We start from the raw sequence: 19663 nt of genomic DNA, 5'->3' as shown, positions 1-19663 counted from the left end.
CAGGTGATTTTAGAGAATATACATGTACAGTCTTTTTCTGCTACTCATGTGTTATATTTATCATCTTAATGTGTGTAATGAATGATTTATGTTATGTGAATGCAAAACTTATGACTGTAAAGGTCAGTCAGAATTGGATAAGGGTGATGGTGACCTTTCATGATTATTAAGATTTAGAACTTACAATGAATTAGTGTATTGGTAAATTCATTGTTGCTAATTTTTGTCATAACACATTTATTGTAGTTTTAATATTCTGGTAGAGTGAGGTAAATCTATGAAAGAGAATATTGAATTTTCAAAATATATATTCCAACCTGTATTGACAGTGTACCTTGTCACATGAGGAGCAGAATCAGTAGCAGCCATCAGCTGATGTCCTTGGGCATTGATGTAGTATATTAGAAATCACAGCGTTTGCAGTGGCTCGTGTCTAATGTGTTCTGCAGTCACTTTACCTTTACTCAAACCATGACCAAGAGGAGCAGATGTGTTTATATTAATGTAGGCTTTGTAAACATTTTGCCGCTCTTTATGTGCACTAAGTGTTGCATTTACTCTTGGTGCAAGCAGCCAGTGAGTAGCAGCAGCAGCAGTAGCAGCAGCAGCAACACTAGCAGTGGGAGGGGGGAGGACACCCACACACCAGCCCAGCGTCAGGCAGCAGCACGTCTTGCTCTCCGCAAGCAGCTGGAAAAGACTCTGCTCAGGGTAAGTAGATTAATTTAGGAGGGAAAGAGGTTGGGATGATGTTGTCAGTGAATATACCGAGTGTTCTGTAAATAGTGCTGTGCTAGCAACTCATATGGTGGTATCTCGTATGTTGTGGGGACCATTCATTCTGCTGACATGGGCATGGGTGTGGCAGTGGAATGTGAAATGAATATATGATGTAGGATAGACAATCACTTTGGCTGATCCATCCTCACAGCATGCAAGAAATAGCTCCTTAGATTGGAAAAGGAGCATTGTATAAGGCCCACCTTGTATAGATATGTGAATGATGAATGATTGTGTGGCCCTTATCATTGGCCAGGATATCATTAGTTCTCCCTCCATAACGTTTTTCTCTTTTCTTGTTTTTTGTACCCTACTCTACCTAATCTTTGGGTGGGAAAAAAGGTTAGATAATGATGGTAATGATATTTATTCGTGGTAGGTGGTGGCGACCATCATCCACTCACTTGATGTAGTGCTGCCTACTTCTTCCTTAGCCTTCTCTTTCTGTGTCTGCCCTCCTCTCTCTCTATTTCTCCCATCTTTCCTGTCACTTCTTATTGCTTTTCTTTCCTTTACAGGTGGCTTTACATTGGGTGACAAGCCAAATGGTTTCCTGTAAGCCAATAAACCATTTACAACACTGGGTGGTAACTGTATAACCAAACCATATCATGTGCTCCCTACATGTCAACAAGTGGGTTGGTGGAGGGTTAGTGCCCCTCCCCGTAAAACAAATAACTCAAAAGTCAAATGGCCACCCCGTATGGGATTATAGCATCTGGCAATAGATAGATAGAATATTTATATTTTGTTGTTATATGGTAAGTGTGGGTTGAAATTTTATGTAATATGTATTGACCTATGAGTGGTGATTTTCTGGAACTGTGTCCCTTTAGGTCCGTAAGTTTAGTTTGATACCATAATTAAAACTAAAAATCATGTTCAATATTACTCTTCAGATTCCTCCACCAAAGCCACCTCCTCCGGAAATGCATTTTATCCCTAATCCCAACAACACTGAATTCATATACCTGCTGGGTCTGGAGCAGTGTGTGGAACATATCCTTTCTAACGGCAAGATGTCCGACCCACACCCAACACCATTCATCTGTACTCAGTGTGGTACAGATTTCACCCCAGCGTGGAAGTGGGACAAGGCATCACTAAAGTCAAAGTGTGAGTAGAAATGTTTAAATCCTTTTTTTGTTTGTTTCAGTTATTGATGTTATTTTTTTCTCCCTATCTTAGTTGTATGTCAGGATTGTGTTCCAAAATATATGTATAGTATATTTTTTCCTCTATTCAACCATTTATGTAAAGTGCGGAAGTATGAATAAAGTGCTGGTTATTAGAGGTGACTCCCAGTGTGATGTTACAGTGAATGGAGAGAGGCTGGAGTTTGTGAGAGTTCTAATAACTGGGTACGGTGATAGACAAGAGAGGAAAATATGCAAAAGAAGTGGAAAGTAGAGTGACACAAGAAAAGAAGGTAGCTGGTGCTATGAAGGCCTTGATAAGAAACAGAAGCTTGAGTGTTGCAGCTGCACAATGCTTACATGAAGGAGTGTTAGTGCCAACTTTAACATATGGATGTGAGACTATGGTGTGGCATGAAAATGAATTCAAGAGTGAGAGCAATGGAGGTGGGACTACTGAGGAGTGTATGTGAAGTACAGAGAGAGGATAGGATACGAAATAATGTGATTCATGAAAGATGCGTAATAAGGAAGTCTGTGGACACCAGAATCGAAGAAAGTTCATGAGATGGTATGGTCATGTGGAGAGAATGGATAACAATAGAGTGGTGAAAAAGGTATGGCTAAGGGAATTTGAACGGGGGAGGAGGTGAGGTAGTCCAAGGGGAAGGTGGAGGGGGATGGTGAATGAGTGGGTGAGTAAGAGAGGTATGGAAGTCATTGAGGTTAGGGGACTGGCAAGAGATCGAGCTGGCTGGATGAATTTTGTGCGGAGAAGTGCATGATCAGAGATTTGGCACTCCTTTATAACTTGACAGTGTTTGGATTGACTATCGAATATGTTTATGTGAAGCTACAGAATGTGGTGAAAGTTTTTGGTGTATCAGATAGAGCCAGGACTCCGGGGGCTTGACTGATGAGTGAATGGAAGCGTGGCCCATTGGATTGGGCAAACTTGGGCTGTCTGGACGTTGCTATGCCTCTCCCTGTCCTAGGGTGGGAAAGGAGGTCCAGATGATGATGATGATGATCGGAAAGTGTGTAAATCAGCAGCATAGGTAACAGTGGAAATTTGAAAAAAAGTTTTAATAAAATTTTTGTGGCAGTGGTATGGAAGGCTAATAAATAGAATCTCACTGTAGCTGTGAGACACCAAATTCAGAAAACACAAGAATTTAATACTTGACTTGGTCGTGCTGTCTGCTGCTAGGAACACTGTATAATCACATTCTCTTCCTTACCATCAGCCGGGAAGCCAGAGACTGCTCGAGAAATAAAGGTGGTTTGCGAGTTGTGTGTAACTACCAACATCAAGCAGGCGCTGAAGCAGGAGCATACCAACCGCCTAAAAGCTGCGTTTGTCAAAGCGCTGCAGCAAGAACAAGAAATAGAGGCCCGTATGGCGCAGGTATGGCCTCAGAAGGTACAGTTGTGGAGGGTTTTCGTTTTTTTATTAATCCATTGAGTCGGTATTTGGCTCCCCAGTTTGCCTGGAGTAGTTCGGGTCATGAGCACATTTCCCCAGCACTTGGGTTTCTGGTGGGTAATAGTTGCCATTGTAGATTGTCATTGCAGTATATTAACCCAGGGTTGTGTTAGTGTGGGATGAGGAAGTTCTCAAGCACTTTTTCCTTAACAGTTTGCAGTAATTCTTTCCTCACTTAACACTGCATCTGTGTTCCTAAAAATTTTGGCAGGTAAAAGTTCACTTAAGTGAGGGCTGTCTGAACGTTGCTACTCCTCACCCAGCCCTAGGGTGGGAAAGGAGGTCCGGATGATGATGATGATGATTGTGTTCCAGCAAGAAAAATCATCTCTCCTGATATGGAAAATTATAATCAAGTTTGCCAATAAGTATTAAGTGTACATGATGTTGTGAATGGTTATATCTGGGCTTACTGTTTCTGTTTATAAGCAGTTGAAAGAAAGAGTGGTATAATGAGGTAAATGCTTGTGTGAGTTGTTTTAATTCTGGCCCATCACTACACAGTCAGACCGTATGATGATGAATGGTGATGTGTTGTGTGAAGTGTTCTTAGATATCAGCTTTGTAATGAAAGTGTGTTAAATGTGGAAGTACTGTATTTGTTTATGATTCTGTTATGTTCTTTGGATGCAGTATATACCTCCATGTATTTGGACTCAAACTGAGTGCATAATATACAAGAGACTTTTTATCTGCTGTTTACAAGATAAGTAGATAAGGAAGAGGTGCTAGGGAGCCTCCTAAACCTACAAGACAACTTCTTCCTGATATAGAGGTGCTTTGTTGTCTGATTACACAGTTTGATTGATTAAGCTTTGCTGGCTTGTGATATTGATAATGTTTTGAACAAAGGTAATGGGTATGTTTTTTAAAAGTAATGTTTGACGTTGCATTAATTTATTAACTTTTTTTGTACTTTCCATATGAATTATTCCTTGACTTTAAGTATATATGTCATGACAGTTTCATTGTACGAGTCAGTTTGACAATGTTGTTGTGTGCTTTAATGGTTAGGATGTTAGTTTTAGAGAGTGAATTATTATACATTATGGCTTTCAAACTGTACACCTTTGCATTCTTTTATTTTGTTTGAGAACTTTTAATAGACAAGGTAAATTTCTTTCCAACAACATCTTAAAAGTAAACAGCATTAATTCTGACCCATAGCTGAAAGCAAAAATATCTTAAGAGGGCAGATACTTCTGAATTGCAGCAGATATTGCCCTTCCCTTCAGTGTTTTTTTTTATTTTTTATTTTAATTGGCTTGTGTGCTGCCATAGGAAACTTGAAATTTATTTTAAAGCCACCGTATTGGCTGTAGTATTTTGATATATAATGTGATTTTGAGCAGATTCTGGGGGTCTCATGGGTTTTGTTATAAATTTTAATCATACATGTAGATAGTGCAATGTATGTGAATCTGTCAGAACATATGAAGCTCCTAATTCATAAAATAATGTGGCAAAAACACAACATTTAAATAAGTTACAAGGATCAAGAACTTGTTCCCATATTACACACCACATGTTACAGTGGGAAACATTGAAATTTATGCTCACTAGTGATGGAAAGAATGATCATGCATTTCAGAATGTAATGGAAGTGTTGGCCTGATTTTGTTAAGTGTGTCATTTACTGATTCAGAAAAATCTGAATGCTGCCCAAAATGCATTCTTTAACTCCTGACTAAATTGTGTTGTGTTGTAAACTAAGCTAGCTGTGCATGGTATGTATTAGTTGTTAGCCTAGTGGCCCCATGTTGTTACCTCAGCAATGTTACAGTTTTTTGGTAATATGCAGTCATATAGAGTCTTCACAAATTACCAGGTTATATGTTTTTTTTCTGTATTCTTAGATTGCACTTCTTCTTGATTTGCTTCTCTTTACTGGAAGCTTCTGCTCATTTTTATATTGATTTCTGTGTTACTGTGGAAGGAGTCCATCTCGATATGTTTCGCCTATTACTCTTTGTCTTTCATTTTTATAATTTCTAATAATGTTTAATTAAGTCACGATGCTCCAAGGATATATAAGGTTTGCGCAGGGCCATTGCTTTCCCTGAGGTGGATTTTCTTTATTTAGCTAATACTGTACTGTATTGGAATGCTCATGATGAACACTGGGTTAGATGTAAGTGCCTGTAAAAATAAGGAACATTTTGACTGCCTCGTGTGAAATGTGACGCAGGGAGTTCTGTAATTACTGGTATATAAGGAAGTTTTGTCATTGTAAAGTGAAATCATGTACTGTATCCTTAGATACTAGATAACACTGTTGAGAGCCTATGCGAAACTGGTCACCATACCTAAAGGGAAGCAGCCTTAAGCATGAGATATTAAACGTTAAATTTATATCTTTATCTAATTTGGCAGGAGCTTGATGCATGAGAAATTGCAGTAAATATCATACATAGATACATCACCTAATTCTCTGTTGCCCCATGAGGAGCGTAGTAGCATAATTAAAAAAATACTCATAATTTTATTGGTAGGAGAATTTCAAGGTCCGTACGTAGTGCCTTAATGGTGGAAGTGTTTTGGTTCAAAGGAAATGCAGGTAAACTATATATTTCGTTAATATAAGGTCACATTTTTCATTAGTTTTTGTGTACACATCACAGTTTGACAATTTCGTCAGATGTTACACAGATTTAATTCTGTGATAATTTTGTCAAATCTGTTTGAACCATTATTAGTTATAGTTAGTAAGAATGATCACTGACTTTAAAAAAATCTTTCCATGTTTGTGGTACACAGGGACTGTGGACTATGAACTCATAATTTGTATGAATATTAAATGATTAGAGATGAAAAAGAAAACCACCTACTTTGGTGTTAAAAAATACAGGCCCTGGGGAGTATTAGAATGCTTTATGAAAACCATTGCGTCACCCTGACAAGTCAGATCCATCCTCGACACATGCACTTTCTTCTACTGCAGCCATCTTTTTCAGCTGCCATTTCCTCTATTCATCAGGACCAGAGACAATACCGGAGAGAGGTCAACAAATCATCATCTTCCAATGTATACAGCCGGGAAGAACGCCGCAGATCTGGTGTGGCTGATTCAAGTGACTTCTTGACATTAGGAGGGAGGGGGTCATCATCTTCAGTGGTCATCTTGCCGAGTCAGGTCAGCTGTGGGGAGTCAGTGATCATAGTCGAACACCTTCTGACCGCTTTGGGGCAGACATTACTTGCTTATATGAGATACACCATGGGTCTGGGGTCTTCAGGGCTTGGGCTTTGGAAGTTGTGCCTCGATAGGAAGATGGTGGTTGTAGAGTGAATTCCTGGACAGGTGTAAATGCTTGGCTGTTTACTCACACTTAAGCTGTGCAGGATATGAAGTTGAATTTGTCACACGACCCTTGCGCATCACATCCCTTTTCAACTGATGTTGGAAGAACCCTACTGTTCCAGTAAATCCGACGTAGCGAGCAAACCAGCAGGCATATAATTGATATGTTGTCACCCATCACTCACATTTGTCCTATCACTGGTATTCATTTTAACTAACTTCTTTCCTTCTGCAGCATCGTGTCTTCCCAGTAAGTTTGATTGTTACAGTTCTAACTGGTACTTTCTCTGCATTTTTTTCCTCCCCTGTTCTAAGCCTCATGGCTCTTAACTCTTCACTTTGAGCTATTTGAAATATGCTTTTAACAGTGCCAACTGCTCTAACCATTTTACATCATCCTTATCTTGGGTTTGGTATTCTACATGAAGGATATAAAAATGACCTTTATTGCTGTAGGTAGAGGTAAATATTGTGTTAATCATTGTTGCCATTATAGTGTTAAGATCAGTTTGTGAATGCAGTGTTGCATGTTTGTCTAGAGGTTGAAACAAGTTATAGTGAGCATGAAGCCTGGTTATGATAGTGTTGCCTGCCAGGGAGTAACCTGGTTTTAGTGTGAGTATTGATTTACAGAAAAATTCTATACAGGTGGTTTGTTAAGATTTCTGGAAATCTGTATGTTAGAAAGGAAAGGATAGCCTCAGTTTACTGGAGAAGCAGATAATGAGAGGTGAGTGGGGATTCGGTGAATGAAAGGGAGTTGATCATAGTATCTTACATGCTAACCCCATCACTGGTGCCTCTCTAAATTTTCTGTTTGCCACCCCCAGATGATTTTAGTCAGTTTGGTTATATTTATTTAACTGAAGAGTTTAGACTTATGTTTCTTTAATTCCTTGAGTGTGAAAGGCCTTTCCAAAGTTCAATGAAATAATGTTCTGAATGAGAATAGGGAAGGTGTGATAGGGGAGTGCCCTGGAGAGAGGAAGACATCAGAGGTAGTGATAAAACTCCGTAACCTGCTTGGAAATAATGATTTTTGAAAAATTCATGTTATTTTAAAATCCTGTTACATGTATCCAGGGAAAGGGAGAATAATACTTACCTTTGCATACAGTACTCTGTATTTTTGTAAAGGATACCCATAATGGACAGGAATCAGGAACAAATTATATTTAGCATAGGTGAGACCCCTCATGATGATGAAGTAAAGCTGAAGAAAATAATAATGGGATAAAAGGAATGAAATAAGATTTCTTTGTACTGAAAAGTTAATGAAGGAAATCATTTTCTAACCCCTTCACAGTGAGAGGACTCCCCAAAGCTGAAGATTGTTATATGGTACAGGTAGTAACAAGAATTAAGAGAAACATCATTGTATGGAGGTGGTTAATAGATCGTGCATTCCATTCCATCCAAAGAGGATTGCATTGTGTGATGCATTTGAAGAGCCAATGTTTTTCATTGTTTGTAAATATGCTGTGTACAGGGTCTGTTGGATTAGTGTTTGTAATATGCTATTTAAAAAGGTATGTTGGAGTGTCAGGGAGTATGATTTTCTTGTATGGGATTGACATTGTGAGTGTGTGCATGCATTTGAGAGCCTGGAAGTTTGTATGCTTGTGTTCTGGATGATAATATTCTGTCTCTCACAGTGGCAAAGTAATGAAGAATGCAGGTGTAGATAGAGGAAGGTTTATATACCATACCTGTACTGTTAGAAGAGGGGGATTTGCTTGGTTTGTAGTTTTTCTTTAGTTGTGAAATTATATACTGTACAACTGATTTTTACTAAAATACTAAGTTGCAGAAATAAGCTTCTGTAAACTATAAAAGGGCAACTTTCATCACTGTTGAAGCATCACAGAGAGTCCATTAACAAGAAGAGTTTCCAGTTAACTTTCATAATTTTGAAGTACCGTACTTGCTTGTTATTCTTTTTGCTTATTTGAACACATCAAGTGACAGGTCAATGGTGCAGTTGATAACTGTTGTACAATAAGACATAAAAGTAAATGCTTGTACAGACATAGCCAGATTATCCAGGCTATATGGTGTGAAGGGGTGCGCAAATAGTCTGAAGTCACGATTAATCCGGTGGAAACAAAACACAAGTACTGTTAGACTGATTTATTTACTGGTAATGTACACTTTAAGCAACAGAAAGACCTTACCAATTCAGTTCATATTCTCCAGCTTGTTTATATATTTTTCTGACTATTTTCAGATTGGTAAATTTTCTTGCTGAAAAATTTCCTCTTTGTTATTATCATCACATTCCTTACCCCTAGGGTACGCAATTCTGCAGCCTCAACTACCCCCCAGGATGCAAAAACAGGCCTATTTTTCAACTTTCTCAAAGGTTAAAAGTTTTATGCCCGATTTATAGAGCTTGAATTTATGCACCTGAAAATGCAAACCCCACCCTCCTAGACCCAATAGTTACTGAGTTATGTCCTGTCAAAGTTGGTAATAGTTACCTGTCACGGCCACGGCAAGAAAGAAAATACGCCGCTCGCACCTGATTTCTTCACAAAAATACGTACAAAAATCACCAAAATCAATTTGTTTTGGTGTGTATAGATGTTATAAACCATTGTAATGTGCTTAGAAAAAAAATAAAAGTGATGACAAACCCCCTTAATAAATATGATAATTTGTAAAAATTATCCTCCCCTCCTCTCCTTTCTCCATACTTCCAATCCCTTCCCTCCCCTTCCCTTCCCTTCCCTTCCCTTTGCTCCCCTCCTCTCATAAAATAATTGTGGTGTGCATATGTGTATGCAAAGACACAAATAAATTACAGGTAACAATTAAAAAATACGTGCCATAAAGATAAAAAAATACGCAAAATATTCAAGGCCGGGGAAGTAAAGATACTGCGTGCTAGGGGGTGGGGTTGGGGGGTGGTGGTGGGAGGTGGTAAGGCCAGGAGGGGGTGTATGAGGATGGAGGGATGGAAGGAGACCACCACCAGACACAAAGGAAGGGCCTCAGTGGAGTACAGGGATATGGAAGGAGGGAAGGGGGGAAATACCCTCCCCCCAAATGACTGGGGAAGGGGGGGGGGAGGATGCATGAGGAAGGTATGGGAGGGGTGGTGGTGGTAAGAATGGTGGGAGGTAGGGTAGTAACAAGGTAGTAGGGCAGAGGGACGTGACGGGCGGGAGGTGGGGGGTACACCTCTCACCGCCTTCGTACGGGCCTGGGTACCCCCTCCAGTGTATCCAACACTTACTCCTGACTGGTTAGAAGCCATTACATCACAGCCAGGATGGATCCAGCTGCTGCCAGTTTTTTGTGGATGTTGCACAATTGGTGTTGCTCGTCCTTTTAAGTAATTGCGCAAAAAGCTCGATCAACGAGCTTAATACTTTAGGGGTTAAGCTGTACCCACGATTGTTTCCAGCGCAGTGGAAGGAACTCAGCGTACTCAAAGGTGGATTTCGTTTCCCAGTTTCCCCATTGGAGGTTAGTTTAGGTTAAATTATTAGGTACAGTTAAGCTAGGTTAGTCCAGGTTTAGTTAACCCATTAGCTTCCAGAGTAGCTGTGTGAGGGATTTTGCTGGAAGGTTACTGAGCATGCTGCCCTTTGCATATCGGCTCATGTCGTGAAGCTCATAGGTCCCTACCCCAGGGTTTCCCTTCTTTATTAAACTTTGAAAATTCCCGTCTACGTCCTATATTGAGGATGCTGGGTGCAAATGGGTCAAACACTTAGGTTAGATCAGTCCCTTCCACCATTACGTTAGTGGATCAAACAAAGTTGTCACAGCAAAACAGCTAAAAACCATGGGAAAACAGATTTAACAGGAAATGTTTGTTTACCAACCCAGAAATAATCAGAATAATGTAACAGACTATCAGGAAGAACTGATTTGGTAAAATGCCTCTACTGCTTAAAGTACAACGAATGTTTAATCCCCTCAATGGCCTTGAGGAAAGAAATTTGCGTACTTGCGTGGCCAGCCTCAGGACCATTTTTTCAACGTTTTAAAATCAGTTTCTTTTTCTTAGAGATGTGGAAAGACTCATCTGGCACACCTCCCCCCCCCCCCTCTCTCCCCTAAACCCATCCTGTGATTTGCTATGATTCGTGAAAGAATTACAGTAATAAAATATGGGTGCATGGTACATAAGCATGTAAACGTATGAGCAAAAAACATCTGGGATGAAGTGACAGCCTGACTGCATGGGATGGTAGAGTAGGTTCGTGTAAACATACCAGTGACCTTTGTTCCCTTCCCATTATTGTTCGAGGTTTTTTATAGCTTGCCCTCACTCAACGTCACTCACACCAGTACGGTAAAAGGTTGCTTAAGACTGGCAGCTGTGAAGAGGTTAATGGAGTACATTATTGTTTGTATCAGTACTCTCTCTTTCACACATACACATAAGAATGAGCAGTAAATGTACACGTAACTTTAATCTCCCTTCTGCTGGCAACTGTAACACCTCTGACACCCACAGTGCTGATCTTTCCCCCCCACCCCCAAGATAGGTCAATTTTGATGCAAAACTCATAAAAACACCCAAATTGGTACTCACAGAAACCAGGAAGGTTGATTTTGGGCCCCATCATGACCGCGCCTTTCTGGTGAAACATGGGAGTAAACCCTGTAGACTTTCTACTCTCCATATGGGACCACACACTTGACTTTGGTGTTTGGCCATGGTTTACTGAAGTATATGCCCTGGTGATGCTCCCAACTTGTCCTAGGAGCATGTGGCCACTGTTTTCGGGCATAGTGATGTGCTATTTTTGGCTAATTTTTTTATAATGTGGGGTCAAAGTTGATCTGTTGCAGGGGCAGTGTGCGCGCATGGTATGCACCCTGGGTGACTCATAGTGGTCTCCCATGACGTGCCACATTCAAAACTTAACTCCTTGTAAATATTTCCACCCTCTCTCAATATATTTTATTTATTTTTTGTTTATTTTTTAATCATAGGCTGTTTATGAACGGCTCTGGGACTGCCTGGGGCAAAGGGCATGGCCATTTATAAGCGGCTCTGGCAGAGAACGGGTTAAGGAGAAGAAATAACTGTATGCTTAGTCGGTCCGAAATGTGTTGGAAAGCGCAGTATTGAATGAAGACTGTGGAACTGAATGCTAACTTATGAGAACACAGGGATGAAAGAGTAATTTTTTTCAGATTAGCAAACATTTTTGTTCCATTTCGTGCCCTGAAATTGTAAAACCCATAAATATTCGTCTAAGCGTACAGCCTAAAGACCTTACCAATTCAGTTCGTATTCCTTTAGTTTGTTTTCTGTATATTTCTATTTTGAGGGTGGTAAATTACCTTCTTTTGGTGAAAGATTTCCTCCTTTTTATCATCACGTTCCTTAAGCCATACCTATGATTGTTTCTGGCATAATGGAAGAAACTTACTCAATTTACTCAAAGGTAGATTTTGTTTCCTAATTTCCCAGCTGGAGCCCAGGTTAGGTTAGGTTAGGTTTAATTATTAGGTAGTTAAGCTTGGTTAGGTTAGGTTATCAGTCGCCTCACCAAACTCCACACCACTACTCTTGTGATCGAGTTATGAGCAGGAAGCATGGGTGATGGGTAGACTCATGCTTGTTTACCCGTGGCTCGCTCGCTAGCAACCAAATGCTTGCTGTTTAAATTGGAGCTATCGTACAGATAATTTTATGTACTGTATTACTGTACTACTGAACCATTTGGTTACGGCCCGGACACAGGCATACCTCAGTTTACGAACATAATTGGTTCAAAGAGGCCGTTTGCAAGTTGATTTTGTTCGCAAAATGAAAATCCCTTACAGTACTATATGTACAGCATAAAAAACACTGTACTGTTCACTGATCTGTTGGTAGGGTTTTAAATGTACTTCGCAGTTTATAATGTATTATGAAATGCATAAATTTACACTAGAAATATGCAAGAAAAACATACAGTATAAGACACAACTGTATTCCTGCTATTGTCCGATGCCTATTTACAACTGATGAAAGATGATGGAACGTTTACCACCTGCGAACATGTGGATGTGGCTAGCATTTCATTTTGTTTCGGTAGTTGTAAATATACATCGGACATAAGCGATAACAGAGTTATCTTATAATCATTACTGTAGCTCACCTGAGGGCAGACATAGCAGGACTTGCAGGAAGTGAGAGGAGGCAGGTGGAGGAGTGGAGTTAGTTGGATGATGTGAGGAGAGAGCAGTGGGCGAGTCGGGATTTTCGGGAGAAGCTGGCTGAACATGCTTTATTGTTTCGAGTTTTTGTTCCATAGAGGTGGCATGTTGTTTCCTAGATGAGCCAGAAGCGCCACTATCAACATGCTTGCATTTATCAGCCATATTAAGTGGAGTTAAAGTACTAAAAGCATAATGGGCAACGATCCTCTCTCCTCCAGGTGAACAAAACAAAAACAGTAGTTGGTGGGTTAGCTGCCTAACGACCCACCTCGCAACTGCTGTCACCTGCCACATTCAAAAGCGGTCGCAATGGACTGCTACAAGCTAAATTAGTTTTTTGTGGTTACATTCGTACCTGTGGAATGTTAATTTTTTCATGTTTGCATCTTTGAAATGCTTGGATTTTGAATGCTCTTGGGTTGAGGTATGTCTGTATATTGAAACCTGGATAATCAAGCTTTTACTGTACTGTATTTGAAGTAAAATAATTGTTTTTGGCAAGAAGAAACAGAATTCATGTGTTTGTGTGATACATACTGTGTGTGTGTGTGTATGTATATATATATATATATATATATATATATATATATATATATATATATATAATCCATCCATCATCCAATCCTATGTTGCCCCATAAGGAGTGTATTAACCTGGGGCTAGGCAAGTTGGTCCTGACATTTAAGATGAGAGTGACCAGCCTCACTCATCCCTGAGTGGCATTATGTGAGCAATAAACCCGATAATTATATATATATATATATATATATATATATATATATATATATATATGGAGCCTCTGTGGTACAGTGGTAAAGTGTGTTTTCATACACTGGAGAGCGAGGGTTCACGCCCCACCAGGGTACTAAACTTTGGAAGCGTTCTCCCAGCCATGTACTACATTGGCGGACACCAGGAGTGTTGTGGTTGACCAGTGTCGCATACTGTAAAGTATGTTTGCACCCCGTCGGCTTTCGTGGGCCAATTACACTTGGTTCACAGACTACACACACATCCAGAGCCACTACAACACTACAATCACACTTACAAGCACTCCCCGCTGTACATACAATCTCTACTAGACAGCCTAAGCCACTTGGTAGAGATACATTGGTTGTATCGTCCCGACTTCGGTCGGGATAGGCCGGTCCTGCAGTGGATACTCAAACGACTCATGATGATGATATATATATAGATAGATATAGATCTATCTGTCCATCCATCTATCTATTTATCTATATATATATACAGTATATATATATATATATGTATATATATATATATGTATATAATAATTTTAATTTTTTTTTTTTTTTATGTAATTTGTTAGATATTAATAATGTCATTTGTGAACATCTGAGGTTTGAAATTTAATACAGTACTTCTGTAGATGAAAGTAATGTTCAGAGGTATCCTTCTTTAGCTGTAGGGCATCTGTGGTTAGACTAACAGAAATGTCTCCTCTTCTGCAGGCATCACCGCAGCCTGATATGTCAAGTGCATCGGTATCCATGACCCCTGTTACAGCATCACTACCTTCACCATCAGCTCGCCTCCCAGCCAGTGTGTCAGTCACTGCTGTCAAAACTGACTATGGCCACAGCTCCCGCTCCTCATCACATCGTGCTTCACCCTCTGTCGCCGCACAGCTTCACCTTCAGCGCGAACGTGAGCGCCAGCAGAAGGAACGTGAAAGGGAGAAGGAGAGGGAGCGTGAGAGAGAGAGGGAGCGTGAAAGGGAAAGGGAACGTGAAAGGGAGAGGGAAAGGGAGCGGGAGAGGGAAAGGGAGAGAGAAAGGGAAAGGGAACGCGAGCGTGAACGTGAAAGAGAGCGTGAAAAGGAGAGGGAGAGACATCAGCGAGAAAAGGAGCAGAGGGAGAGGGAGCAGCGAGAAAGGGAACAGAGAGAAAAGGAAATGTTCTTGCCACCTGGTTTAACAAAACAACAAAAAGAACAGTACATGCAGAGTATGACAGCAGCTGCAGCCATGGCTGCAGCTATGTCAAATCCTGCTGCACTTCAGCAGCTTCAAGCAGCTCAACAACAGATGCTTAGAATGCAAGGCTTAAACAGTGCTGCTGCTGCTGCTGCTGCAGCTGCAGCTGCTGCTTCACAACAGTTACCTGCTCACATGCTAGCCCCTTATTTACTTGGACCGTATAATCCCTTTGGTCTTGGCCAACTGCAACAGTTGATGGCTGCTTCTGCAGCTCAGCTAGGAGTCCCTCCTACTTCTTCAACTCCTTCAACTTCCAGTAGTAGTAGTAGCAGCAGTAGCAGCAGTAAAAGTTTAGCTCAGCAGCAGCAGCAGGAGATGATGCGCCAGGCTGCTGAGGTTCAACGCCAGTACCTGCTGGATATGATACCATCGGGTGGATTGCACAGTCAGCAGTCCCACTCAAAGTGGAAGAGCTGATGGGAATGCAGGTGGCCATCCTCTCTACCAACAGCCCCCACCAGCCTCAGCCAGCACTGCTGATGGGACAGTGTTGCTACTGGTGGATTATGGGACTAAAGGACCCTGAGTGACGGTGACACAAGTGTGTTCGGCCTGGCTGGCTCTGGCTGCCCGCCTGCAGTGTCGTGCCTGAGCCACTGTTGGGCCGCGCTGCACCTGGGGTTCCTAGTCACTTTAGGATAAGGAAGCTCTCTGTGATGTGACCAGCGGGTGGGGTGGGAGGATGACGACGACGCGTGGTGCCCCTCCACCCCGCACGACCACAACCAACCGTGATGGTCGCCCAGTAGCAGTGTCCTGCAGCGCCTGTTGTCGCTACAACCGCAGGAGTCGTGTGCGCACTCACACCCCGGACTGCAGCGGTCATAGCTATCTCAGACTTGGAAGTAGCCTGACTCCTGGACTTCTGGCAATAGTAGGCAACCTTCCACAGTGAACTGTAGTGAATGACAGTTATGGTATTACATGACCACATCCCTAATTTATTTCTGTTGTCATTTGTTGTCCATTACGGTGCAAGGGAATATCTTTCTTCACCACTTATCTGTATTGTTACATAGTTGTAGGGTGTCACGAGGCATAGAGCGGAGAGGCCTGGGTGGCATGCTTTTGCTGTCTCCTGGCTGCATCTATGGGTCTCGTATGGTCTAGTTTCATTAGAGAAATAGTAACAGATGGTAATGCAACAAACCAAGGTACTTTCCCTGCACTGATCATTTGTTCTTAATGTGATATGTTGTGTTTGTTTCAACCTTTGTTTAGCACAAGGGCGGGCAGATTCGCACAAACTGAGCAATGTGCTTGTCTGGACCAGTCTCCGTACTATTGAGCAGCCAGTATCCAGAAGATGAGGCCTTGGATCCTCATCCTGATAGGTGTCTGCTTGTGATGATGTGGCAAGGCCTAGCCAGGAACCGGGCACCCCTCCTAGAGTAGGTTTTGTTTGTTATTGGGCTAAACAACATCCATATTATTTGCTGATTAGATGCCAGTAGGTCATAAGCTATATACCAGATGGTTTAACCATTTAATAAATTAACTTTTATGAGAGGAAGTTTGAATTATGTACAAAGTCTTTAATGGATGTGATGTAGTCAGAATAATATGGCCTCCACGATTTCCGTTCATATTTCATGAGATAGTATCCAGTTATGTTTATTTACTGTGTATTGTAAAATTTGATCAAGGTTATGTGAACCAACTTAGAAATTTTTTAATATATATATACAAATATATATTTTTTATTAGAATATATTGGGGGTGTTTGGTTGATGTATGAGGGCCCTGGTTTCTGGCCTCACCATTACCCAGGGGATTCCAGTTATCTGTTCAATCCTTAACCCCTACAACCCGATGACTCATTTTAAAATTTCGTTTTGCTACCACCAGATGATTTTATTCAACTTTGGTTTCTTTAGAAAGAGCTGATGCAGCATAGCAAAGTGACCCGTGCTATGTGGAAAGCAGGGAAAACTGACGATGATGATGGTGGTTAGGAAAGATCCATAATACTGAAAGGATTGTTTAAGGCAGTATCTGACTCCTCCATTTAGAAAAAGTCTCCCCAGATCTGAATAAAATTATCTGGAGGTTGCAAGAATAAACCAAAAATAAATCACCAGATTGAAGGGGTTAACAGTTGTCATCACTCCCGTTTTCATAGAGATGGCTGAGTTTCAGATTCATGTAGGATAGTGTTTTCACTTCATAAGTAAGATAATAGGGCCTTTTTCAATAAAGATCTGAAAAAAGGTGTACATTTTATCATCCACCAGCTTGGGTGTGAGACTTGGCTTGAGAATGAAAGGTTAGAGTAAGAACAGGGGAAATGAGATTGCTGAGGAATGTGTGTGTGAAGTGCAAAGAGTGAATAAGATGTTTAGTAAAGAAGGCTGTTGATCATAGGGCTGGGGGAGGGGGGTGTTTGGACTATGTTCTTAAGGAGAGAATGGATCTAGACAGGATGGTGAAACAGGTATGCGAGTGTGTGAAGGTGGAGGGTGCATGGAAGGCCAAGAATACTGATGGATATGGTGTGTGTGTAAGAGCAAGATATGGAAGTTAGACATGATTGTATAACTGACCCTTACCAGGCAGGTGAATGTGAAATGCATTTACACAAAGTATGTGCATATGGTTAGGCCTATGAGGTTGTACCATGATTCCAGGAGCCTGAATGATGTGAGGGTGTGAAGGTGGAGGGTGCATGGAAGGCTAAGAATACTGATGGATATGGTGTGTGTGTAAGAGCAAGATATGGAAGTTGAGACATGATTGTATAACTGACCCTTACCAGACAGGTGAATGTGAAATGCATCTACACAAAATATGTGCATATGGTTAGGCCTATGACGTTGTACCATGATTCCAGGAGCCTGAATGATGTGTAGGTGGAGGGTGCATGGAAGGCCAAGAATACTGATGGATATGGTATGTGTGTAAGAGCAAGATATGAAAGTTGAGACATGATTGTATAACTGACCCTTACCAGGCAGGTGAATGTGAAATGCATCTACACAAAATATGTGCATATGGTTAGGCCTATGAGGTTGTACCACGAATGATGTATGGCCTATTGCACTAGGTGGTGGTGATTTTAGTTTTCTCATGTGCTTTGTTCCTTGTTTTCTGAATCCTGCCCTACCCAACACTTGTGGGAAAAAAGACAGGATGATAGAATGTATTATGCACTCGACGAAGCGAGAATGATTAGCTTGGAAGTGCTATGTACATGTGTCTGATTTTAGTGTATGTGGCGTATGTTGTGGTTGTCTTAATTAGTACATTGTATGTGGTAGGTGGTGGCGACCATCATCCACTCACTTCTTGTAATGCTGCCTACATCTCCCTTCACCTTTATCATTCTTTTTGTGTATGCTCTCGTCTCTTCCTATATTTCCCATTTTTTTTTTGTCACTTTATTATTCTCCTCCTCAGGTGGCTTTTATATTGAGTGACAAGCCTAATGGTTTCCTGTAAGCCAGGAAACCATTTATAACGCAGGGTGGTAACCATATAACCAACTCCAACGTGTTCCCTACATGTCAACAAGTGGGCTGATGGAAGGTTAGTGTCCCTTATAAAACAACAACTGTAACTCAGAGACAATGGCCAACCCCTATCGGGATTATGACGTCTGGCTACAGATAACGATAGAGTTGGTGATTGTTCATGTTTTAAATCTCCGTGATTGATTGTAGACAACACATAGCACACTTTCCCTTCTGTTTGGAGATCCTCAAGGCTTTGATATAGGTTCAGTTCTGTTCACAGTTTCTGCGAGTAGTTTATCGTCTTGGTTGATGCATTTTTATATTGATGACATGGCTTTATGTTAAGATGGCAGACAAACTTGAAACCCAGATGATTTCTTAAAATCTGGATGGCACAGAAGAGACCGACTGAATGATGGTATAACAAATCATTATTCCAGGAAACAGGAGGGATGGTGATGCTGGATTAATATAGTGGTAACTGCCAGAACTATGACTTTTGTAACTGTAGACCCGTGGCTAGTTTCCGCTAGCCTTCCCTCCCCCCCACACACCCGTCTCTCTCTCTCTCTCTCTCTCTCTCTCTCTCATGCTTCGTTCACATCTTGTTACCTATAGATGCGCACACGTGGTTCTCATACATACGCACACGTCATTCACTTACATAGGTACATATGCACGCGCACGTCCACGTTGTTCACATTCATACGTACATACGCGTGCCTAGTCGTACATATGCACACATGCATCATTCACATACCCCGTTCACACACACACACACACACACACACACACACACACACACACACTATCAGGTGCAGTGATAAGGTATGGGGAACCAAGCAGGTGGTATGAGAATGCGCCGTTCATACGGAGAGATGAACCACGGACAGCAACATGTAAAATGTGTTTAACTCCAGCCATCTGGCGAATTATTCTTCCTGCCTGTAGATCATTTTACCTGTATTTGGATTTTTGGAAGACCTCTTGCATTGAAGGGGTGGTAGTAGTAATAGTTGTGGTGGTGGTGGTAGTAGTAGTAGTAATAGCTGTGTTGGTGGTGGTAGTGGTAGTAGTAGATTACAGTAGTAATAGTAGCCTCAGGTTCACCTTATGAACCCAACGGACTGCAGGCTGACGCCGTCCCTCTCCTTCAGCTCGCCACCCTCTTTACGGGGTATGGTGAGGAAGATGATGGACGTTTGTGTAGTGGGTCAGCTCCACCGCCTCACTGTATCGGTGCAGTACTGATGGAGTAAATGAACACCATAATTTCTTCAGTTTGAATAATCTCTAAAAATGAATAGTCCTATTCTGTTTATCTATTGCCAGACGCC

General features: G+C 41.2%; 1 protein-coding gene across 7 annotated transcripts in view; it reads left to right on the top strand.

Moving 5' to 3' along the window:
* The window catches only part of simj (transcriptional repressor p66-beta simjang), a 68515-nt gene extending 51462 nt beyond the window's left edge, over positions 1 to 17053 (top strand). For all 7 annotated transcript variants that reach the window (XM_080277424.1, XM_080277425.1, XM_080277426.1 and 4 more), the window contains 5 exons: positions 574 to 711; positions 1680 to 1896; positions 3164 to 3339; positions 6380 to 6535; positions 14347 to 17053. In XM_080277424.1, coding sequence (XP_080133550.1) covers positions 574 to 711; positions 1680 to 1896; positions 3164 to 3339; positions 6380 to 6535; positions 14347 to 15291 — 1632 coding nt within the window. In that variant the 3' untranslated portion in view covers positions 15292 to 17053. The remainder of the gene's footprint in view (positions 1 to 573; positions 712 to 1679; positions 1897 to 3163; positions 3340 to 6379; positions 6536 to 14346) is intronic.
* The last annotated feature ends 2610 nt before the right edge of the window (positions 17054 to 19663 follow it).

The sequence above is a fragment of the Coenobita brevimanus genome, chromosome 69 (genome assembly GCF_032717465.1).
Source record: "Coenobita brevimanus isolate Jiangsu-jjx chromosome 69, ASM3271746v2, whole genome shotgun sequence".
In the NCBI taxonomy this organism is placed as follows: Eukaryota; Metazoa; Arthropoda; class Malacostraca; order Decapoda; family Coenobitidae; genus Coenobita; species Coenobita brevimanus.
This window is presented reverse-complemented; position numbering and strand designations above follow the sequence as displayed.